We start from the raw sequence: 25,049 nt of genomic DNA, 5'->3' as shown, positions 1-25,049 counted from the left end.
GTGAATTTCCAGTCCTGCCAGAATATGCCACCCCAAAAATCTGTCCATCTCAGCCTGATATATATTCAATGATGGAGCATCCACAACTCCGTAGAGAACTCCAATGATTCACAGTCCTTTGAGTCAGGGGATTTCTCGATTCCCTAGCCAGGGCGAACAACCTTCTAGTATCTTCCCTGCCAAGTCCCTTCACAATCTTGAATGTTCCACTGTGATTTTTCTGAACACCATAGAATCTAGATCCAATTTATCCATCATGCCTTCATAGAACAATCTTCTCATCCCAGGGACCAATCTAGTGCAGCTCCAAGGTGGCGAGAATTAGCGGAAGCCCAATATATGGAACACGCTGCCTGGGGAGGTGGTGGGAGCAGGTACAATAGCGGCATTTAAGGGGCATCTAGACAAATATATGAATAGGATGGAAATGGAAGGCTATGGACTCCATTAGTGCAGATGGTTTTAGTTTAGGCAGTTTTAGTTTATGGGTCAGTGCAGACCTGGAGGGCCGAAGGGCCTGTTCCTGTGCTGTACTGTTCTTTGTACTCTTTTGTAGTTGATGCTGTATCATTTTAGATCTGACATTTATAGTTTTTTGTTAACCAAAGATATTAAGGGATATGGAGCAAAAGTAGCCATAATCTGACTGATTGCTGGGATGGGCTGGAGGGGTTACTATGAAAAAAAGTATGAAAATCGCTTGTCGTGAGTAGGCTTCAATTAAGTTACTGTGAAAAGCACCTAGTCACCACATTCTGGCACCTGTTCGGGTAGGCTGGTACGGGAATTGAACCATGCTGCTTTAAAAGCCATCAATTTAGCCCAGTGTGCTAAACCAGCCCCTGTACTGTTTCTATCTTCCACACATTTACTTCACGGAGAAAAGTGAATCAGATGAGGAAACGTCAGACATCAAGCTCACTGCATAATCCACAAGAGGCGGCAATGTACCGCGCGGTGCCATACGGGAGTCCGGGCAAGCAGGTGCCGTGCAGTGTGGGATTCCGAGCAAGCAGGTGCCGCGCGGTGCAGTGTGGGATTCCGAGCAAGCAGGTGCCGTGCAGTGTGGGATTCCGAGCAAGCAGGTGCCGCGCGGTGCAGTGTGGGATTCAGAGCAAGCAGGTGCCGTGCCGTGCAGTGTGGGATTCCTGGCAAGCAGGTGCCGTGCAGGATTCCGAGCAAGCAGGTCCCGCGCGGTGCAGTGTGGGATTCCTGGCAAGCAGGTGCCGCGCGGTTCAGTGTGGGTCTCCTGGCAACAGGCAGCGCGCGATGCACTGTGGGAGTCCAGGCAAGCAGGTCCTGCGCAGTGCAGTGTGCGATTTCTGGCAAGCAGGTGCTGCGCGGTTCAGTGTGGGACTCCTGGCAAGCAGGCGCCGCGCGGTGCACTGTGGGATTCCTGGCAAGCAGGAGCTGCGCGGTGCAGTGTGGGGCTTTGTCAGGCCTGGCTGCGGCCGCTGGAGAAGGTAGGAAAATGGCTGGACAGGGGCGGCTTTAAATTCCCGCAGCTTATACCGGGATTGTTGATGCCACCGGAGGGCCAAAGGGAATGTGTTCGTGTTCTGCCCGATTGACATTAAATGTGGGTTGTCAGCTGTGGGGCAGAGCCGCCATTTTGTATCAAATCTGGAGGAAAGAGGAGGAGGGAAAATGAAGGAAGCTGGGAGAGGGCCAATAATACCCCACTGAGGGGAGGGCCAATAATACCCCACTGAGGGGAGGGCCAATAATACCCCACTGAGGGGAGGGCCAATAATACCCCACTGAGGGGAGGGCCAATCATACCCCACTGAGGGGAGGGCCAATAATACCCCACTGAGGGGAGGGCCAATCATACCCCACTGAGGGGAGGGCCAATCATACCCCACTGAGGGGAGGGCCAATCATACCCCACTGAGGAGGGCCAATCATACCCCACTGAGGGGAGGGCCAATCATACCCCACTGAGGGGAGGGCCAATCATACCCCACTGAGGGGAGGGCCAATCATACCCCACTGAGGGGAGGGCCAATCATACCCCACTGAGGGGAGGGCCAATCATACCCCACTGAGGGGAGGGCCAATCATACCCCACTGAGGGGAGGGATAAAACCTCCATTCAGGGGAGAGTAATATCCCTACTGAGGAACAGTAGTACCCCTGCTTGTGGGGGGTTCATAATACCCCACCTAAGCACCTACTCCAACTGAGGTAGCATTAATATCTCCTTTTATGGGGCAATAATCTCCCTACTAAAGAGGGCAGTAATATCCCACTGAAAGATCATTAATACACTCACTGATGGGTGGCATCATTGAGGGGAGCAGCACTATCCTGACTGAGGGAGGCAGTAGTGCCCCCATTATAGGGTGGCATTCATAGCCCCACTGAGAGGAGTACTGACAGCCTGCTGAAGGGACTGTGGCAGCCTTTTGAGGGGGGCAGTGACGCAGGTACTTCAGGAATACCTTCACTGGAGAGACAAATACCCAGTGTGAGTTTGATGCATTATTGGAGTACCCCTAGTGAGGGAGGGTAGGAATGCGATACATAGTTATTGGGACAGCTGCAGGTGCAGAATGTGAGACATTGTCAGGGAGACAGGCCCAATGCCTGGTAAAAATTACCAAAAGACTATTTCTGCTCTTTGTGTTCAGAATGTTAACTCATGTTTGCACTTTTTCTATTAAAAATACCTATTTTTTCTTAGAATATCAATTCTAAATTTAACAAGTTAACATCTATACCATCCAATGGATACCATCTAAATTATAGTTGGCCTATGGTGCACCGTGTGCTGTATTTACCTGAACACTTTAGTTTTGTTTACAACAGATCTTGCATTTCGTGTTAGTTATGTCTTAATTGTCATTTAAGTGAAGCAAGTGTATAGTCGAAACATATAATGTGGGGATATTGTTTTGAAGTCCTAATATATCTGTGATCTCGAGGTGTTGCAAAGTTTTTATTTTCCAGAAATTTGTTTTGGCTTGTTTCCCACTTCCTAATTCTTTGACCTGCACTTTCTGCACTTGTTTATCTTACATTTTGTCTCCTTGTTTCTCAGAATTTGCCCTTACAATTTCCTCATGTGCGTTTACACGTCTCTGATATTTCTTCATCCTCATTTCTGTTAGAATAATTGCTGGTACCGTTGCTTTGAAATCAATCCATAATGCACGTCCACAAGGGTTGCTATGGCTCATGCCTGTTGCAAACAGTGTGTCCATTCACGAACATTACTTTTTTAAAATTACTTTATCAGAGTGGACAGGAGCAAACCCCTAATCCAGCTCCTTGCCTGCTCCAAAAACCAATTCAAATTGAATCCAATTCATGGTCCCACAAGACAGACATACCAGATCCAGGCATTACACCTGACCTCACGCTCATCTTAGCCAAAAGGCCGAGAAGCAATTCACGAACATTACTTAAGTATCCAACCTCATTTAAGTCTTGGGAGAGTGTTTGCCACAGGTCGAACTATCCAAGACATCTGGGGTTCCATTTTAGCATTCATGTTGTTGATTTTGTGGGAATGGATACAAGTGGCTGGGAGGGCAAGCTGCTGAGCAGGTGGTGAAGATCAAGGAGAAATGGGAAGCGGAGTTGGGAGGGGAGATTAATTGGAGAGTATGGAGTGAGGCACTGTGTAGGGTAAATGGGACCTCCTCTTGTGCAAGGATGAGCCTGATACAATTTAAGGTGGTGCACAGGGTGCATATGACACCGGCGAGAATGAGTGGGTTCTTTCAGGGGTAACAGATGAGTGTGAGAGGTGTGGGTGGGGACCAGCGAATCACACGCGTATGTTTTGGGGTTGTGAAAAATTGGGAAGATTCTGGGCAGGAGTGTTTGTGGTCTCAGCCAGGGAGGAGGTGTAACTGGACCCTGTGGTAGCGATACTTGGGGTTTCAGAGAAGCCGGAGCTCATGGAGAGGAGGAAGGCCAATGTCGTGGCCTTTGACTCTCATTGCATGGTGATTAATTTTGCTGGAGTGGTGGTCGGCATCGCCACCGGGGGTAGTGGCTTGGTTGGGTGACCTGTATGACTTCCTGCTGTTAGAGAAGATGAAGTATGAGTTAAGTGGCTCAGCAGTTGGGTTTGAGAAAAGGTGGGGGATGTTTGTGATTGTGTTTGTGATTGTGTTTGAGGAGCTGTTTGTCGCAGAGGGGTGGGGGGCAGGGGGGTGGGGAGGGCGAAAAGGGAAAAATCTGTACAGACTGTACAGTTGGTTGTTGGGAAGTATGTTTCCTGGGGTGTTTATTTACCGTAACCTGTTTTGATACATGTTTGTAATAAAATAGATTTATTTTGTGAGAATGGAATACTTGAACAATGAAATTCTTCAGCATTTGCATCGACCAAGTCAGCCTTTCTTTAAATGATCGTTACTTTTCAGAGTAAGCAAAAAAGAAATCTGTGGTACAACGTCCTCGTCCTCACTGCTTCTGCTGTTCCCGTAACTTCACTCATTTTCTCTGTGCGTGTCTCACTGTTTTGAGCCAGCCAACTTCTCTGAGATAAGAAAATAAGCACTTGATAATTGTGCTGTAAAATCATCTGAAACCTGTGTCCCAAATTCATGAGCCTCAACATTGGGAAAGGACAATTGTGCTGAATGACAAAGGCTGTGTTATTCCTGCTTTCCCAGCGATCTTTACTAATGCATGCCCAGGGTTACACAATTGAGCTCAGGACTGAACAAGGGTGAAGATAATTGGACCAGTAAATAATAGGGAAAATTCCTGTTAGAAAATGCGCTCTTAGTGCGGTAAGGTGGCGCCGTGGTTAGCACTGCTGCATACGTCGCTGAGGACCCGAGTTAGATCCCAGCCCCTGTCTGTGTGGAGGCACATTCTCCCCATGCCTGCATGGGTTTCACCCCCAGAACCCAAAGATGTACACGTTAGGTCAGGGGTGGGCAAACTTTTCCGTGCAAGGGCCGCATTCAGAAATTCACAATTCACAAAGGGCCGCATAGTATATTAAGTAAAATAATTACGTCACCCGGTTATGATTCTGGGCGCCTCATATAGAACATAGAACAGTACAGCACAGAACAGGCCCTTCGGCCCTCGATGTTGTGCCAAGCAATGATCACCCTACTCAAGTCAACGTATCCACCCTATACCAGTAAGTAACCCAACAGCCCCCCCCACCCATTAACCTTTTAAAAAAAAAATTTAAAAAAAAAAAAAAAATTTTTAAAAAAAAAATTTTTTTTTTTTTTTAATGACTTGGTGGGCCGCAGAAATACCTTTGGCGGGCCGCATGCGGCCCGCGGGCCGTAGTTTGCCCACCCCTGCGTTAGGTGGATTGTCCACACTAAATTGCACCTTAATTGGAAAAAGTAATAATTGGGTGCTCTAAATTTATGGAAACAAAAAGAAAATGCCCTCTATGGTTATCATTTTATTTTATATTTAATTCATAGGGAATAAACTGAAGAGATCTGGGTGTCCTCGTGCTTGAGTCATAGAAAATAGCATGCAGGTGCAGCAGGTAACAAAGAAAGTGAATAGAATGTTGGCATTTATAGCAAAAGGAATTGGGTATAAAGGTAAGGAAGCGTTGCAGCTGTACAAGGCATTGGTGAGGCCGCACCTGGAGTATTGTGCACAGCTTTAGTCCCCTTATTTGAGGAAATATGTAGTGACATTGGAGGCAGTTCAGAGGAAGTTCACTAGATTGATTCTAGAGATATGGGGTTTGTCGTATGAAGCGAGATTGAGCAGTAAAGGCCCATACTCTCTCCAGTTTAGAAGATTGAGGGGAGATCACGTTGAAGTACATAAGTTTAAAAAAAATAAATAAATTTAGAGTACCCAATTCATTTTTTCCAATTAAGGGGCAATTTAGCATGGCCAATCCACCTACCATGCACATCTTTGGGTTGTGGGGGTGAAACCCACGCAAACACGGGGAGAATGTGCAAACTCCACACGGACAGTGACCCAGAGCCGGGATCGATGAAGTACATAAGTTGATGAACGATATGGATAAAGTAGACATGGAGCGGATGCTTCCTCGTGAGGGGTATTCTAGACCGAGAGGCCATAGTCTCAGAATAAGGGGTAGCAAATTTAAGATAGAGATTCTGAGAAACGGCTTCTCCCAAAGGGTCGTGAATCTGTGGCATTCGCTACCCCAGAGTGCGGTGGATGCTGGGACAGTGAGTAAATTTAAAGAGGAGTTAGACAGATTTTTAATTAGTAATGGCTTGAAGGGTTACGGAGAACGGACAGGACAGCGGAGTTGAGGGCCATGAGGAGATCATATTGAATGTTGGAGCAGGCTTGCGAGGCTAAATTGCTTACTCCTGCTCCTAGTTAATCAGTTCTAAAAAAAATAGCTATTCTGTCTAATTCTACCTTCCAGCTCTTGGTCTGTAGCCCTGTAGGTAATGACAAGAAGGTAACTCTCTAGGTAACCTCAAGCAAAAATCTGATGTTCTTGATTAATAAGGAGATCAGGGGTTATGGAGAGAAGGCAGAAGAATGGGGATGAGAAACATATCAGCCATGGTCGAATGGTGGAACAGACTTGCTGGGCTGAATGGCCAAACTTTGCTCCTATATCTTATAGTTTTATCCCATTTCCTTTTGGGACCATTCATCCGTCACCCATGAGGCAGTACATTCCAAATCTTCAGTTATATATAGTTTTTCCTTTGTCAATCACCATAAACCAACTCTTGTTGCCCTTGCAATTTCTCTTTATTCCATCCAAACGCTTTCTGATTTACAGCACTTATCAAATCTCCTCTTAACCTTCTCTGCTCTACGGATAACAACTCTCTTTTCCCCTACCTACATAGCAATAATGCATGATCCCAGGAATCATGCTGGCAAATTTTCTCTTTACTGTTGCCAAAGCTTTTCTGAAGTATAGTGCGCAGAATTGGACACCGTACCCCAGCTGGGATGAACTAGTATTTTCCTTTGGTTTAGCACAATTTCCTGACATTTGAACTCGCTGCGTAAATTTATTTATTTATTGAAATTAAAAAAAATAAATTTAGAGTATCCAATTATTTTTTCCAATTAAAGCGCAATGAAGTGTGGCCAATCCACCTACCCGGCATGTCTTTAGGTTGTGGGGGTGAAACCCATGTAGACACTGGGATAATGTGCAAACTCCACAGGGACAGTGACCTGGGCCGGGGTGAAACCCAGATCCTTGACATCGTGAGGCAGCAGTGCTAACCACTATGCCACCATGCTGCCCCATGCGTAAATTTATACGGCTCAGGATTCTATTATCTTTATTTTTTTAAATAAATTTAGAATACCCAATTCATTCTTTCCAATTAAGGGGCAATTTAGCTTGGCCAATCCACCTAACCTGCACATCTTTGGGTTGTGGGGGCGAGACCCATGCAAACACGGGGAGAGAGTGCAAACTCCACATGGACAATGACCGAGAGCCGGGATCGAACCTGGACCCTCGGCGCCGTGAGGCAGGAATGCTAACCACTGCGCTACTGTGCTGCCCTTCATCATCTTTATTGATGGCTTTAGTAACCTGACCTGTCACCTTCATGGGTTTGTGAACGAACACCCTCTAGTTTAGCCTTGTTTTGTGCCCCTTTTAAAATTGTACTATTTCTTCCAAGGCATCACCTTCAATTCTTCTGCAGTGAATTGGATCTATCATTTTTTTAAAAAAATAGTTTTTATTGAGAAATTTTGATTTTATACAACATTGACGCACCTTAGTAAAATACCGAAAATAACAATAATATTAACAATCATATACATTCGCCCCATCCCCATGAACAACCCAGCATTTTAACAACAACGCCAATTAACACACTATAAAGTTACAGAATAAACACTACAATAATGCGCCCCCCCCCCCCCCCCCCCCCCGGGTTGCTGCTGCTATTGACCCAGTTACCTATCTCTGAGCCAGGAAGTCCAGAAAAGGCTGCCATCGTTTATAGAACCCCTGTATTGATCCTCTCAGGGCAAATTTGACCTTTTCCAATTTTATAAATCCCGCCATGTCACTGATCCAGGTCACCATGCTTGGGGGCCTTGCATCCTTCCATTGTAACAGAATCCTTCAACGGGCTACTAGGGACGCAAAGGCCAGGACACCGGCCTCTTTCGCCTCCTGCACTCCCGGCTCTACCGCAACTCCAAAAATCGCGAGTTTTACCCTGGATCCAACCACCCTCGACACCATCCCCGCCACCCCCTTCCAGAATTCTTCCAGTGCTGGGCATGCCCAGAACATATGGGCGTGGTTCGCAGGACTCCCCGAACATCTGGTGCACCTGTCCTCACCCCCGAAGAACCTACTCATCCTAGTCCCGGACATGTGGGCCCGGTGCAGCACCTTAAATTGGATGAGACTAAGCCTCGCACATGAGGAGGAAGAGTTGACTCTCTCCAAGGCCTCCGCCCAAGTCCCGTCCTCTATCTGCTCCCCGAGTTCCTCCTCCCATTTAGCCTTCAGCTCCTCCACTGACGACTCCTCCACCTCCTGCATTACCTTATAGATGTCAGACACCCTCCCCTCTCCTACCCACACCCCCGAAAGCACTCTGTCCATCGTCCCCTGCGAGGGCAGCAAAGGGAATCCCTCTACCTGTCGCCTAGCAAACGCCTTTACCTGCAGGTATCTGAACATGTTCCCCTGGGGAAGGCCAAATTTATCTTCCAGTTCCCCCAGGCCCGCAAACCTCCCGCCAATAAACAGGTCCCTCAATTTGCTGATGCCCGCCCTTTGCCACCCCTGAATCCCCCATCCGTGTTCCCCGGGATCAACCGATGGTTGCCACCCAGTGGAGCCTCCATCGAGCCCCCTGTTTCCCCCCGATGCCGTCTCCACTGTCCCCAGATTCTTAGGGTCGCCGCCACCACCGGGCTCGTGGTAAACCTCTTAGGGGAGAGCGGCAACGGTGCTGTTACCATGGCACCCAGGCTCGTACCTCTACATGACGCCATCTCCATTCTTTTCCACGCCGCCCCTCCCCCCTCCATCACCCATTTACGCACCATTGACACATTGGCTGCCCAATAGTACCCCAGAAGGTTGGGCAGCGCCAGCCCGCCTCTATCCCTTCCTCGCGAATTTGATCTATCATATTATCCACCAATTTCACTAAATTGTCTATGCCCTCTTGAAGCATCTATTACCCACCGCTAATTGTCCATGAGAAGATGGTGATGAGCTGCATTTTTGGGCCGTTGCAGTCCTTGTGGTGCACGCACAGCTACAGTGCTGTTAGGGAGGATGTTCCAATGTTTTGACCCAGTATCAGAGAAGGAACGATGACATATTTCCAAGTTGGATTGCGAGCTGCTTGGAGGGGAACTTCTTTTTAAAAAATGTTGTAAAAAGAAATTTAGAGTAGCCAGTTCTTTTTTTCCCAATTAAGGGGCAATTTAGCATGACCAATTCACCTACCCTGTACATCTTTTTGGCTTGTGGGGATGAGAGCTATGCAGACACGGGGAGAATGTGCAAACTCCACACAGAGAGTGACCTCGGACCGGGATTGAACCTGGGTCCTTGGTCCTGTGAGGAAGCTGTGCTAACCACTGTGCACCGTGCTGCCCCTGCTTGGAGTGGAACCTCCCAGTGGTGGTGTTCCCATGTGTCTGCTTCCCATGATATTCTAGATAGAAGCAGTCTTGATTTAGAACGTCACAATAAGTCTCCAGTCTGAAAAACAACCTAGATATTCATCATAATTAGGGGCAGCATGGTAGCATTGTGGATAGCACAATTGCTTCACAGCTCCAGGGTCCCAGGTTCGATTCCGGCTTGGGTCACTGTCTGTGCGGAGTCTGCACATCCTCCCCGTGTGTGCGTGGGTTTCCTCCGGGTGCTCCGGTTTCCTCCCACAGTCCAAAGATGTGCAGGTTAGGTGGATTGGCCATAATAAATTGCCCTTAGTGTCCAAAATTGCCCTTAGTGTTGGGTGGGGTTACTGGGTTATGGGGATAGGGTGGAGTTGTTGACCTTGGGTAGGGTGCTCTTTCCAAGAGCCGGTGCAGACTCGATGGGCTGAATGGCCTCCTTCTGCACTGTAAATTCTATGAAATAAGGTCCTGTTTTTTACCACATAGCCAATTTTATACTCCTGCTGCACTGTTCCTTTCATCACTCATGCTTTAATTTTGCTTCTTTGTCGTAGATAATCAAATGCCTTTTGGGTGTTCATTTACACAACATCAACTGACAACCGCAAAAGCAAAATATGGCGGAAACAGCATTTTCCATTTTTATATCAACTGTGCTACCCTCATCCATACTTTTACAATCTTGTAGATTACAAATTGCCCATATTTTAATGGCTAACTGTCTGTATACATTGAAATTGCTGTAAATTAAACCCTTTGAAATGTTATAGTTTTTATAATATCTATACAAACTACTGTGTAAATGTTGCAGTTACCTGCTTTTAAAATTTTGAACTTTCATGTGATTTAAAAACTTTGTTCTTGACTTTGTTCTTTTCTTTAACTTTCAGCTTGGCAACATTGGCACATTTTTAAAGTCCTGCGTTCATCAAGCTGGACAACCGTTCTACAATTTTCTGTGACTACTGAAGGTCCGACCTACGTTTAGCAGACTTGATGCAGTCACTCTATCAAAATGTCAAAGGGCCAGAGCATAATTATTGGGTCTAAAAAGGTTCATTTTCAAGAGGCAAATGTTAACTCCGCTATATTTGACCAGTATCCTGCTCAAGTAGAATTTGAGAAACTGAGCCACATTCCATATGGTACAATACATTTGGGGAGAAATCAAAAATCTGAGCAAGCCGCGGGATTCTCTCAGAGCTTTCCCCATCAATCACAATGGCAGTCTTCTGTTGGTAAAACCACTGCTAAAAGCGGCAAACCTTTCTTTGGACCTCGACGACAAAACCAGCTGTTGTCACTTGTTAAGAAACCAGTTAGCTCACAGAAGACCAGTAACATTTTAGCTGCACTTGGCCTTTCATCCAAGGATCTGGATGAAGTAAAGAGCTATCCTAAAGACAAACTTACACTTGACTCCTTGCCAAAGATTCTTAAGCAGATTAAAAAGAAAAGAGCACCTTTTAAACACAACAAAGACGACAATTCCCCACAGCAAAGCCAATCCACCAGAACCTCTCTTGATGACGCATTTGAAGAAAAACTGAAAAATAGTTGTCAAAGTCAAGGCAATGTGCTTAAACCTCTGGTCAACTATGGCTATGATCCTTCCTCCGGAGAGTCCAGTTCTGGATCTGAACAGGGAGGAAAAAGTGGCAGCGGGTTTCGTAAAAAGGAGAGGCATTTCACTGAGTCACCAAATTATCGAAGTAAATTTGATTCTGACTCCGAAACTGAATCTGATTATGAAATAGTTGAGCTTCCCTTTCCGTGTGAAGAAGAATCCCTCCTCGAGTCCAAAAGGAAAACCCCTATTCTACAAAACATAAAGGATTTTCTTGGTCACTTGCCTGTAGTGCTTCCACACTGTTGTTCACTGTGTGACAAAGTAATTGATACTCTGCAGGTGAGTCAATGATAATACCAATGATTTATGGCATTATCTGTTCTCCTTCATTAGATTCTAACATTTCAGCGAAGAAATACGAGTTTGTTACTGTATCTGGTTCATTATACTAGTGAACAAATCTTTTTAATTGCATTCAAAATGGCATTGACAAATCTATTACTTTTAACTTTGCAAGCTTCCTGTTTGATTGTGAACGGCTGTATTGGACACACTAGCTTGCGCATTGTATATCCAGATTTGTCCAAGTGGAATAAAGAATAAATAAATAACATAGGAATTAGATGCAGAGCTAGGCAATTCAGCCCTTGAGTCTGCTGTGCCATTCAATCAGTTCATGGCTGATCTCAAATTCACCTCCCCACCTGTTGCCCATATCCCTTTAACCCGTTTTTAAAAATCAGAAATGTATCTGTCTCCTTCTTGTAACCATTTAATGACTCAGATTCCACCGCACCATGGGGAAGCAAGTTCCATAAATTCCCCGCCCTCTGTGAGATGTAGTTCCTCCTCATCTCAGTTCTAAATCTACTGCCTATCAACCGATACCTATGACCTCTCGTTCTAGATTACCCCACAAGGGGGAACATTTGCTCTTCATTTACTTTAACAATCCCATTTAGTATTTGATATACCTCAGTCAGATCCCCTCTCATCCTTTTAAACTCCAGTGAGAATAAACCCAAACTGTATATATCTCTCCTCATACATCAAGCCTTTCATCCCCAAAATCAATCTGGTGAACCTCCTCTGAACTGCCTCCAATGCCACCACATCCTTCCTCAAATACGGAGAGCAAAACTAGACACAATACTCCAGATGTCGTTTCACCAAAGCCTATACAATTTCAGCAGCACATCTCTACTTTTATACTCCAGTTCGTTTGCAATAAATGTTAACATTCCATTTGCCTTTTTAATGACATGCTGTACTTGCATACCAACTTTCTGTGATTCATGAACATTGACACCCAGATCCCTCTGCCCCCAAGCACATGTTGAATTTGGTTTCCATTTAGATAATAATTTGCCTTTCTATTTTGGTTTGGCCAAAATGGATAACCGTATACTTATCTACATTAAAATTTATCTCCTAGCCTGTCTACATCTGTCTGTAAAATCTTTTTATCACCTCTTCACTGCCTGCTTTCCCACCTATTTTAGTATCATCCACAAATTTTGCTATGCTACACTCTGTCCCTGCTTGCAGATCATTTATATAAATTATAAACAATTGAAGTCTGAGGATGACCCTTGTGGCATCCTGCTAGTTACAGTTCGCCAGCCAGAGAAGGACCCATTTATCCCGACCTGCTTTCAGTCAGTCAGCCAATCCCCAATCCAATCTAGTACTCTACTCCGAATCTTCTGTGATCTCATTTTCTGGATCAGTCTTTTATGTAGCATCTCATCAAATGGCCTCTGGAATACTATATATTCCACATCCACAAGTTTCCCATTATCCACCTTGCTGGTTACGTCCTCCGAGAACGTAAGCAAGTTTGCCTTCATAAAGCCATGCTGACAATGGTGGGTTGAGCTTTGTCTTTCCAAATATTCAGTCATCTCCTCCTTAATGATTGATTCCAGCAACTTCCCCACCACAGAGGTCAAACCAACTGGTCTGTAGTTTCCCATAACCATAAGTTCCAACATTATAATCAACAGGAACTTCAAATAATGTGTGGTGAAATTGGTTTAATTTTCAAGCAACATTCTGATGGCTGACTAGAGTCTCCTGTATTTGAGTCAGCCAGCTGGCTAGCCTCCATTTTCTGTATACATAATATACCCGCCACCCTTCTGCCCCTAAGCTGTTTACAATTGTACCATTTTTAGTTAACAATAATTGTACCATTTTTAGTTACTAAACCAATCCAACTTTTTTCTTGTTGTGCAGGATTGGAATGACCATATGAAGGATTCATTACACAAGCTTCGTTGCCTGCTTCTTCAGAGAGTGTATGTATTAATATTATGAAATGACGATTGACTTCTGTATTTGCAACAGTATTTTATTGGTTGGGGTATCAGGTAGCGGGATGTTTAAATCAGATACATGGGTCTGACCATATGACTTTAATTTTTGAAATTGTGCTATGAGTAACATTGATGCTTTACACTTTGCAGTGGTGAATTAAACAAGACAAAATGGATTGTTTTTGTGCTCATTATGTTGACTGACAATACTATTGCAATGTGGTTATTCAATTTTGACAGGCTGAAGAGGTACATTGGTTGTTAAGAAGGAAAAGTAAAAGAAAATTGTGTTCCTATCTTGGGATGTTCCAGTAACTGTTATGCATTATTTCTGTAGACAATTGATGGCTTCAGAGTGATTTTTGTTTCTCCTCTTCCATTCAAGTTTTTATTTATCCAGTAAAGTAATTGTTTATTTAATGGTGCTTCGTTGTAGTGTCTGTTCCATTGTTATTCAAGTTACATTTTTCATGTTTATTTCTAGCTACCCTGATTGGACCCCTGGAGAACTGCCAGTTGCAAAGTAAGCAAAACTACATTCAGAAAACGGTGTGGACAGAGCTAGTCCACAATAGTTTGTAGGTATTAAAAATGACATGGTAGTTAAACGACTGAACAGTTTGGGTGGAACGGTGACCATGATTGGATGTATTCTTTGCTCAAAGAGTTGTGAAGCATTGGAATTCTTTTTTTTAAGTTACAGTACCCAATTATTTTTATTCCAATTCAGGGGCAGTCCACCTACCCTGCACATCTTTTTGGGTTTTTGGGGGTGAGACCCATGCAGACATGGGGAGAATGTGTAAACTCCACACGGACAGTGACCCGGGACCAGGATTGAAGCCAGGTCTTCCGCACCGTGAGACAGCAGTGCTAACCACTGTGCCATAGTGTGGCCCTGAACCACTGGAAGTCTTTACTTCAGTGAACAATCATGGTCAGTCGTGGAATATATTCATGTCAGAGATTGACAGACTTCTGGATAGTAAGGGATATGGGGTAGTGTGGGAAAGGAGTAACTGAAGTAGAAGTTCAGCTATAATTGTTTTGAATAGCGGAGCCAACTCATGGGCTACTCTTCGTACTCTTCGGTTCTTACATATTTTCATGGTTAGTGAAAGGAGGAAGCTTGATGGGCTGAACTTTTAATTTCAAGCCTGTGTGCTATAATTTCAATTGGTTCTTGTTCACACTCATGAAACTCGGTTTTACTGTGTTTTGTGGGTGAATTCCAGCATTCCTTCAAACTCAGGAACATGCATAAGATCGAAGCACAGGAGAGAACAGTTTGGTTTGTAAACCCACAGTGGGCAAAAGGATTCTTGCACCTTCTATTGCTTTATCTGAACTGATTGTGCAGTACGAAATAATTATTGCAAACCAAGGGCTAAATGAAAAACTCAATCCCCCTTTGACAGGTTGTCTCCTGAGAAGCCAACCAAATATGCTGGAAATGAGTGGCATGGTGACACAGTGCTTAGCACTACTGCCTCAGCACCTGGCAACCCGGTGCAATTCTGGCCTTGGGTCACTGTCTGTGTGGAGTTTGCACTTTCTCCCCGTGTCTGCATGGGTTTCCTCCGGGTGCTCCGATTTCCTGCCACAGTCCAAAGATGTGCTGATTAGGTGGATTGGCCATATCTTTTTATTAAAACATAAAAAAGTTATACAAGGCCAAACGGTACAAACACTAATTTTGTGTTGGAGAAACAGGGTACCCTCCCCTCAGTACCAACGTACGGGGAGGCAGGGTAGGATACTCTGATTATTAAAACAGTTCACAACACAATTGTACAAAAAACAAACGGTACAAGCACTAAACTTTCTGCTGGAGAGACCAGATACCCTCGCCTCTGTACCAACTCAAGAAAAAAGGAAGGGGGGGGTGATGGGGAGAGAGGGGAAAGGAGGGTGGTGGGGAGGGAGGGAGTCAGGGAGTTAGCTCTTTGTTATCCAAATAGAGTGAGACTCTGTGCTTTCTGCCTCCTTTTTCGATGCCCCTCCAGCTTTTTGCGTCTCGCAGAGCAATCAGCGGGGGTTCAATTGCTAGGATGGACAGGAGCGGAGTCGGTGGCATCGCTGCCATGTGCCTCTGTGCAGCTGGGAGTATTCAGAGCTGGTGGTGTTGGTTCGAATGCTCGCCTTGGGGATGTTGTACAGGAATTTCACACAGGTATTTCAACCAGGAGGTGAACCCTGCACCTGCCCCAAACTGCTCTAGTATCTCAGAGGTATTTCCACTCGACTATGTCAAAGGCCTTTTCTGCATCTAGGGAGATGCTCACCTCTGGTGTTCTCTCCCCTGGCGGGTTCATTGTTACATTCATCAGCCATCTGATGTTCGCAGTTAGCTGCCTACACATGTCAAAACCCATCTGGTCCTCTGCAGTTCTCCAGTCTCTGGGCCAGGACTTTCACGAGTATCTTCATGTCTACATTAAGCAGTGAAATGGGTCTGTATGATCCGATTTCGGGGGCTTTGACTCTGAACAACCATAACCTGGATCAGGCTGAGCCTGGCACATGTTGCGGTAGCATTGACCCTTCCTAGCGAATCTGCCCAAAGGGCCCTCCTCCATCTCTCCCCCAGCTCCTCCTCCCACTTACACTTCAGCTTCTCGGTCTACGTCTCCTCCGAACCCATAAGCTCTTTATATATATGTACGAGACGCCCCTCTCCCCTATCAATCCTCCTGAGACCACCCTGTACTGAATCCCCCTTAACGGCAGGAGTGGGAATGTTGGTATCTGCCTCCACAAAAAGTCCCGTACCTGTAAATACTGGACTTCATCCCTTCCAGCCAGTGCAAACTTCTCCTCCAGCGCCCTCATACTCGGGAAGCTACCTTCCAAGAACAAGTCCCCCATCCTCTCTATCCCCGCTCTCCGACAAATACGGAACCATCTTCCAAGGGCCAACCTATGATTGTCGCAGATTGGGGACCACACCGATGCCCCCTCTGCTCCCACATGTCTCCTCCACTGCCCCCAGACTCTCAGAGCCGCCACCACCACTAGATTGGTGGAGTACCGCGCCGGCGGGAACAGCAGGGGCACCGTCACCAGTGCCCCTACACGAAGCTGCTTCCATGTACACCCACACCCCCACACCCCCCCACACACACACACACACCCTACAATAATCTTATTGATACGTTTAAAAAAAGGACCACGGGATGAAGATGGGGAGGCACTGGAAAACTAAGAGAAACCTCGGGAGGACCGTCATTTTTACCGACTGCACCCTACCCGCCAGAGACAACGGGAGCGTGTCCCATCTCCAGAAATCCCCCTTCATCTGGTCCACCAACCGGGCCAGATTCAATTTGCATAGCCTGTCCCAATCCCTTGCTACCTGTATACCCAAGTCTCTAAAACTGTCCCCTACCACTCTGAACGGCAGTTCCCCATGTCACCTCTCCTGATCTCTCACCTGAACCACAAACAACTCGCTCTTCCCCATATTAAGCTTGTAACCCGAAAACCGGCTGCAGGGTTTTCCTCTGTTAGGGGGCCATCCAAAATGGTCATCGTTTTCACCATGAGGCTGGGCCCCTGCGCCCTTCTCTTTGTCTAGGCGGTACCCAACATGGTCGCCAACTGTGTGTACACGACGTGGGTGTGCCCCTGCACTCCGGGGTTTCCCTTTGTTTTTGTTGTTTTTTTTTGTTGTATAAATTTAGAGTACCCAATTCATTTTTTCCAATTACGGGGCAATTTAGCATGGCCAATCCACGTACCCTGTACATCTTTGGGTTGTGGGGGCGAAACCCACGCAAACACTGGGAGAATGTGCAAACCCACACGGACAGTGACCTCGGCGCCATGAGGCATCAGGGCTAACCTACTGCGCCACCGTGCTGCCCCTTCCTTTTGTTGAATGACCCTCCAAAGTGGCTGCTTACAGAATCACCTTGTTTCCTTGGCCTGCTCCCTACCTGCCGAAGCCAATCCAAGAACCAACTCATTTTTCCGTCCTGCTCCCTACGTGTGACCCTGGCACTGTGAAGCTATAGTGCTAACTACTATTTAACCATGCTGCCCATCCAGTACGGATTCTGTGTCCCTCCCATGTATTCACTCTAGTCTGTCTTGCCCACCACAGGATCTTTTCTCGGTCCTGATATTGGTGCAGCTTCGCGAAGATTGCTCTCGGCTGCTCCCCCGCCTTGGGCTTTGGTCTGAGCGACCTGTGTGCCCTGTCGAGTTTTGGGGGGTTGGTAAAGATGTCTCTCCCAACTAGGTTGCCCAGCACGTGGGCTATGTAGCCTGTCGGGTCTCTACCCTTAATGCCTCCTGGCAGGCCCATAATACGAACATTCTATCGTAGGGACATGTTCCCCTGGTCCTCTACCTTCCCCTTCAAGATCCCTTGGGCCGCCACCAACATTTTCACTTCTGCTTCCAGAGCGCCGATCCTGTTGCTTGGGTCCATCGAGGCTCTCTCCAGGTCATGGATTGTCCTCTTCTGTGCCTTCACTCTCTTCCCCAACACATCGATTGTTTTTTGCAGGGCGACCATTGCCTTCGTCACCACCACCTTGACTGCCACCTGGATTTTAATTCTGATCGTCTCTTTCATGGTGGCCAGCTCCTTCTTGAGGAAGGTCTTCCATCCGTCTCTAGGTGGCGAGGGGGAGGCTGATGCTCGAATCGATGGTCTCCCTTTCTCTTGGGCGACTGGGGCCCCCTCACCTCATGGGTCCACTTGCTGTTCGTGGCCCTTTTCGCCACTTCTACCGTCACTTCGGCCCCTTGAGCTCCCGTTTGCTGCATTTCTTTTGCTGTTGTTTTCTTTCGTCTGTTGAGTTTACTTTGCTATCGACTTTTTGGGCAAAATTTGCCTAAAAATGCCTATTTTATTTAGTTGGGAGGAGAGCCGCCTGATGTGCATCTGCTCAGAACATCACCGTCATCGGAAGTGGTTTTTGGTGTTATCATAAGGGGAAACTATTAGAGATATTGATATGTTTTATGCAAAAACATGTGTGGAAAAATCAGTGAGAGAATGAAGGAGGCAAGAACAAAGGGAACGAAAGAGAAAATGGCGGAAAATCTCAGCAGTTCTGGCAGCATCTGTGGGGAGAGAAAATAGCTAAAGTTTCGAGTCCAATGACTCTTTGTCAAAGCTAATAGGGGGTTAAATATATATAAAGAAAGACAAGGCAGGGGCAGCATGGTAGCCTGAAGCTCAATGCAAACTGGAGGGACAACATCTCATCTTCCGGTTCATCTTCTCAACATCGAATTCAACAACTTCAGATGATTGGCTCTACCCCACGTGGACCATTTCTTTTCATCTCATTTCATTTTAACTGTCTTTCACCATTTATTTCTTTCTCAGAACATAGAACATACAGTGCAGAAGGAGGCTAGTGGATAGCACTGTGGCTTCACAGCGCCAGGGTCCCAGGTTCGATTCCCTGCTGGATCACTGTCTGCGGAGTCTGCACATTCTCCCCGTGTCAGCGTGGGTTTCCTCCGGGTCCTCTGGTTTCCTCCCACAGTCCAAAGCTGTGCAGGTTAGGTGGATTGGCCATGATAAATAGAACAGTACAGCACAGAACAGGCCCTTCGGCCCTCGATGTTGTGCCGAGCAATGATCACCCTACTCAACCCACGTATCCACCCTATACCCGTAACCCAACAACCCCCCCCCCCCCCCCCCACCTTACTTTTTTTTTTGCCCTTCGTAACCAATAAAAAGATTAGTTGGGGTTATTGGGTTATGGGGATAGGGTGGAAGTGAGGGCTTAAGTGGTGCAGACTCGATGGGCCAAATGGCCTCCTTCTGCACTGTATGTTCTATGTTCTGAGAAAGAAATAAATGGTAAAAGACAGTTAAAATGAAATGAGATGAAAATAAATGGTCCACGTGGGGTAGAGCTAATCATCTGAAGTTGTTGAATTCGATGTTACGAAGATGAACCGGAAGATGAGATGTTGTTCCTCCAGTTTGCATTGAGCTTCACTGGAACATTGTAGCAGGCCAAGGACAGACATGTGGGCATGAGAGCAGGGTCTTTTGTTAAAATGGAAAACAACGGAAAGGTCAGGGTCCTGAAAGCGCAAAGACCGAAGGTGCTCAGCAAAGCGATCACCCAGTCTGCGTTTGGTCTCTCCGATATAGAGGAGACCAATTGGGAGCAGTGAATGCAATAGACCAGATTGGAAGAGATGAAAGTGAAACGCTGCTTAACCTGGCATGAGTGTTTTGGACCTGGGATGTTAAGCATGGATGAGGTAAAGGGGCAGGTGTTACACCTTCTGCGATTGCATGGGAAGGTGCCATAGGTACTGGGTGTGGTGGAGGAGTGGACTAGATTATCTCGGAGGGAACGGTCTGTGCGGAATGCTGAAAGAGGGAGTGAAGGGAAGATGTGTTTGGTGGTGGCATCACGCTGGAGTTGGCGAAAATGGCAGAGGATTATGCTTTGCATATGGAGGCTGGTGGGATGAAATGTGAGAACGAGGGGGACTCTATCATTGTTCTGGGAGGGAGGGGGCGAGGGTAGTGGCGCAGGAGATGGACCGCACATTGTTGAGGGCCCTGTCAACAACTGTAAGTGGGAAATCACGGTTGAGGAAGAAGGAACACATTTTCGAAGCACCATTTTGGAAATTGGCATCATCGGAACAAATGCGACGGAGACGAAGGAGTTGTGAGAAAGGGATGGAGTCCTTACAGGGTGTAGAGTGCGAAGAGCTATAGTCCAGATAGTTGTGGGAGTCGGTGGGCTTGTAGTGGATATTAGTAGATAGTCTGTTGCCAGAAATGGGGACAGAAAGATCAAGGAAGGGAAGGGAAGTGTCTGAGATGGGCCAGGTGAAAGTGATGGAGGGATGGAAACTGGAAGTGAAGTTGATGAATTTTTCCAGGTCCGGACGAGAGCATGAAGCAGCACCAAAATAGTCATCAATGTATTGGTAAAAGAGCAGGGGATCCGGGTAGGCCTGGAACAAAGAATGTTCCACATACCCCATAAAAAGACAAGCGTAGCTAGGACCCATGGGGGTACCCATTGCTACACCTTTGATTTGGAGAAAATGGGATGAGTTAAAGGAGAAGTTGTTGAGAGATAGAACGAGTTCAGCCAGGCGGAGGACAGTGATGATGGATGGGAATTGTCCGGACGTCTTTTCAAGAAAGAAGCAAAGAGCTCTCAGGCCATCCTGGTGTGGGACGGAGGTGTAAAAGGATTGCACATCCATGAATGTGCAAACTCCACATGGACAGTGACCCAGGGCTGGGATTCGAACCCGAGTCCTCAGCGCCGTAGTCCCAGTGCTAACCACTGCGTCACATACCGCCCTGACAAGAACAAAGGGAAGGTCTGTTTCCTTGCCTCCTCCAACATCGTTCACCCAAAGATTAAAAATTTAAAAAAAAATTTAGAGTACCCAATTATTTTTTCCAATTAAGGGGCAATTTAGCATGGCCAATCCACCTAGCCTGCACATTTTTGGGTTGTGGGGGCGAGACCCATGCAGACACGGGGAGAATGTGCAAACTCCACACGGACAGTGACCCGGAGCCGGGATCGAACCTGGGACCTCAGCGCCGTGAGGCAGCTGTGCTAACCACTAGGCCACCGTGCTGCCCTTCGTTCACCCAAAGATGTGAAGGTTAGGTAGATTGGCCATGCTAAATTGCACCTTAATTGGAAAAAAAATAATTGGGTACTCTAAATTTAAAAAAAAGTAACTATTGTTTTCTTCTGATCCCTGCAGGTCATCTCCTTCTGATGTGAGTTGGAGGTTATGGCCCAATGTTCCGAACTTTATGCAAATTATTGACTTTCGTCATCATTGTATTTTAATTATGATAGTTGCCACTTTCTTTCTAATTGAAGGCTCTGCTGCTCAAGTGTGTTGAAACTCATTTTTGGTTGCATGCAGGAATAATCTGGTTGAGATGCCCACAACTTCAGTTGTTGTGCTCAAAAAAAAGGTGAAGATCAAAAGAAGTCCAGGTAATAATAAACTCACTTACACTACTAATGTTTTGTTTCATTTAAAATTTTGGTAATCATTTAGTTTACCCCTTAATTCAATCATTTCACTGATGGAGTATTAACCCCATCCCATCCAATCCAGCAGTGATTTGTCTTTCATCTCAACTTTCCAAGCTCAATATTTTCTTTTGCCTTTCGCTCATGCTCCTAATTTCGCTGGTAATCTTTTCTCTTCTGCCTCTTTTCTCTTTTCCTCATAATGAAATGAGGAAAGTAGCCATGAATCCAAATTCTATCATAGGGAGTCTACTAATTAGTTTTGTTGCCATTTGAATAATATTTAAGAATTTAGATGGAGTTTATGGTAATAAATTAAGGTGTCAAGATGTCCTCAGTGGTTCAGCCTCCACAGAAGAATTCAGGTGCTGCCATCATTCCAGGAGGGAGAGGGTGATGGGGGTGGGGGGAGAAATATAATTCAGGGACCTTTCGGAATGCTTTAGGAAATTATTCTCCTTTTTCACAATTTTTCTCCCGAATTTACACCCAACAACAATCAATAACCAACAACAAATATCTCAAACTCCATAACAGTAACAACGATCCCATCCTCCCACCATGCCCAGACATCAGCCCGCATGTTAACATAAACAAATGACAAAGAAAAAAATGGAATCAGGGATTACCCATAGCCATCTTCAACATACACTGCCCCCCCCCCCCCCCCTTCTAACTAATGTTCGATGTTATCCAGTTCTTGAAAGTGCATAATAAATAGTTCCCATGACTTGTAGAACCCCTCCGAGCTTCCCCTCAGTTCGAACTTAATCTTCTCAAGGGTCAAGTATTCCAACAGGTCCCCTCGCCACGCCAGGGCACAGGGTGGAGAGGCTGCTCTCCATCCCAGCAGGATCCGCCTTCGGGCGATCAACGAGGCGAAGGCTATGATATCTGCCTCTGCACCCGTTTCCAACCCTGGCTGATCCGACACCCCGAATATGGCCGCCCGGGGACCCGGGTCCAGCTTCACATGTACCACCTTGGAAATTACCCTAAACACCTCCTTCCAGTACTCCCCAAGCTTTGGACAGGACCAAAACATATGAACGTGAGTAGCGCCCCCCCCCCCGCGCAACGTTCACACACATCTTCTACCCCTTCAAAGAATCGGCTAATCCTTTCCCTCGTGAGGTGTGCCCTGTACACCACCTTCAGCTGTATCAGCCCCAACCTCACACACGAGGTGGAGACATTCACTCTCCGGAGCACCTCACACCAGACTCCCTCCTCCATAATCTCTCCCAATTCCTCCTCCCACTTCACTTTGAACCCCCCAGTGGTGCCTTATCCTTTTCCAACATAGCTCCGTATACCGCTGACACTGTTCCCTTCTCCAGTCCACTTGCCGCCAGCACCTCCTCCAACAACGTGGAGGCTGGTTCCTCCAGGAAGCTCGGTATCTCCTTCCTGGCAAAGTCCCGAACCTGCATATACCTAAACACTTCTCCCTGCTCCAGCCCATACTTCGCTTCCAGCTCCCTCAATCCTGCAAGTCGACCCCGAGGAAACAAATCTTTTAGAGTCTTAATCCCTTCTCTTCCCATTTCCGAAAGCTTCCGTCCCACCTCCCTGGCTCAAATCTGTGGTTCTCCCGGATCGGCATTTCCCTCGACCCTGCCCCCAACCTGAAATGTTGGCGAAACTGCCTCCAGATTTTCAATGAAGCTATTACTACCGGACTCCCTGAGTATTTCCCTGGAGCTACCGCGAGTTGGGCCGTTGCTAGTGCCTTCAGCCCCGACCCCCTGCATGAACTCTCCTCCATTCTGACCCACTGGCAATCAACCCCTCTGACCCAGCTCCGCACCTTCTCCACATTTGCCGCCCAGTAGTAGTACATCAGGGTCCGGAGACCCAAACCCCATGCCTGCCTCCTCTGTAGCAGCACCTTCCTCACTCTGGCCACCTTCCCTCCCCATATAAACGAGGTAATCCTCCCCCCAATCTCCCTGAAAAAAGACTTTGGCAGGAAAATCGGTAGGTATTGAAAAATAAACAGAAATCGCAGCAACACATTCTTTTTAACCGCCTGCACCCGACCTGCCAGTGACAGAGGGAGACCATCCCACCATGCCAGGTCGGCTTTCACTCTCCCCACCAAACTAGTGATGTTGTATCTGCGAAGCCTTCCCCACTCCCGGGCAACCTGCACCCCCAAATACCTAAAGTGAGTCCTTGCCCTACGGAATGGCAGCTCCATCACCCCTGCCCCCACCTCTGGTTGAGACGCCACGAAATATTCACTCTTGTCCAAGTTCAGCTTGTACCCAGAGAAAGACCCAAATACCTGCAGCAACTCCAATATTCCTCCTATCGACGCACTCGGCTCCGACACATACAGCAGCAAGTCGTCGGCATACAAGGACACTCTATGCTCTATCCCCCCCCTTACTATTCCTTTCCATGCTCCCAAACTTCTTAATGCGATGGCCAACGGCTCAATCGCAAGAGCAAACAGCAGAGGGGACATAGGACATCCCTGCCTCGTCCCACGGTGGAGAGAGAAGTATCTCGAACTGATATTGTTCGTGCGGACACTCGCCTTCGGCTCCTTATATAATAACTTTACCCAGTTCACAAATCTTGGTCCAATCCCAAACAGTTCCAGCACTGCCATCAGGTACCCCCATTCCACCAGATCAAACGCCTTCTCGGCGTCCAGAGCCACCAGAAACAGAAGGCTGTTTCCTTCCCTTCTGCCGGTGCCATAACGTTCAAGACCCTCCTAATATTCGAAAACAGCTGCCTCCCTTTCACGAACCCTGTCTGATCCTCACCTATCATCTTCGGGAGGCACCACTCCAGCCTACCCGCCAGTACCTTTGCCAATACCTTTGCGTCCACATTAAGAAATGAAATGGGCCTATACAACCCATACTCCGTCGGATCCTTATCCTTTTTAAGCAACAGTGAAATCGATGCCTGCCCCAAGGTTTGCGGCAGCACTCCCTTCCCTATCGCCTCTTCAAACATCCCTACCATCAGGGGTGCCAACTTATCCTTAAATTTTTTATAATATTCCACCGGAAACCCATCCGGCCCTGCCACCTTCCCCGACTGCATCCTCCCAATCGCGTCTTTTATCTCCTGCTCCAGTATTGCTCCTTCTAATGTAGCCTTGTCTCCCTCCCCTAACCTCGGGTACTCCAACCCATCTAGAAATTCCAGCATCTCACGGTCTCCCCCAAGTGGCTCTGACCTGTACAATCTCTCGTAGAATTCCTCAAAAACCTTGTTAATCAGCTCCGGAGCCACCACCAACTTCCCGGCCCTATCCCTTACCTGAAGAATTTCCCTTGTTGCTGCCTCCCGCCGGAGCTGACCTGCTAACATACCTTGCCTTGTCTCCATGTTCATAAACTGCACCCCTCGCTCGCCTCAGTTGGCGCACCGCCTTCCTGGTGGATAGTTGGTCGAAGCTCGCCTGTAGTTCCTTCCTCTTTCCCAGCATCTTTGGGTCCCCATCCTCCGCATAACTCCTATCTGCCTCCAACATCTCATCTATTAGCCTCTGCCTCTCCAACCTCTCCTCTTTGTCCACCCTGGCTGTAAACGAAATTACCTCACCCC

At 46.9% G+C, this 25,049-nt stretch overlaps 1 protein-coding gene across 2 annotated transcripts in view; it reads left to right on the top strand.

The window, feature by feature from the left end:
* Positions 1 to 1,328: 1,328 nt before the first annotated feature.
* The window catches only part of LOC119965093, a 129,836-nt gene continuing 106,115 nt past the window's right edge, over positions 1,329 to 25,049 (top strand). The window contains exons 1-5 of one of the 2 annotated variants that reach the window (XM_038795376.1): positions 1,329 to 1,463; positions 10,467 to 11,485; positions 13,385 to 13,446; positions 13,949 to 13,987; positions 21,364 to 21,437. In XM_038795376.1, coding sequence (XP_038651304.1) covers positions 10,592 to 11,485; positions 13,385 to 13,446; positions 13,949 to 13,987; positions 21,364 to 21,437 — 1,069 coding nt within the window. In that variant the 5' untranslated portion in view covers positions 1,329 to 1,463; positions 10,467 to 10,591. Of the gene's footprint in view, positions 1,464 to 1,558; positions 1,580 to 10,466; positions 11,486 to 13,384; positions 13,447 to 13,948; positions 13,988 to 21,363; positions 21,438 to 25,049 lie in introns of those variants that run through there. The other variant, XM_038795377.1, reaches the window with a different exon arrangement.

The sequence above is a fragment of the Scyliorhinus canicula genome, chromosome 4, assembly GCF_902713615.1.
Source record: "Scyliorhinus canicula chromosome 4, sScyCan1.1, whole genome shotgun sequence".
Classification (NCBI taxonomy): domain Eukaryota; kingdom Metazoa; phylum Chordata; class Chondrichthyes; order Carcharhiniformes; family Scyliorhinidae; genus Scyliorhinus; species Scyliorhinus canicula.
Note: the sequence above shows the minus strand (reverse complement) of the source record. Positions and strands in the feature narration are given on the sequence as shown.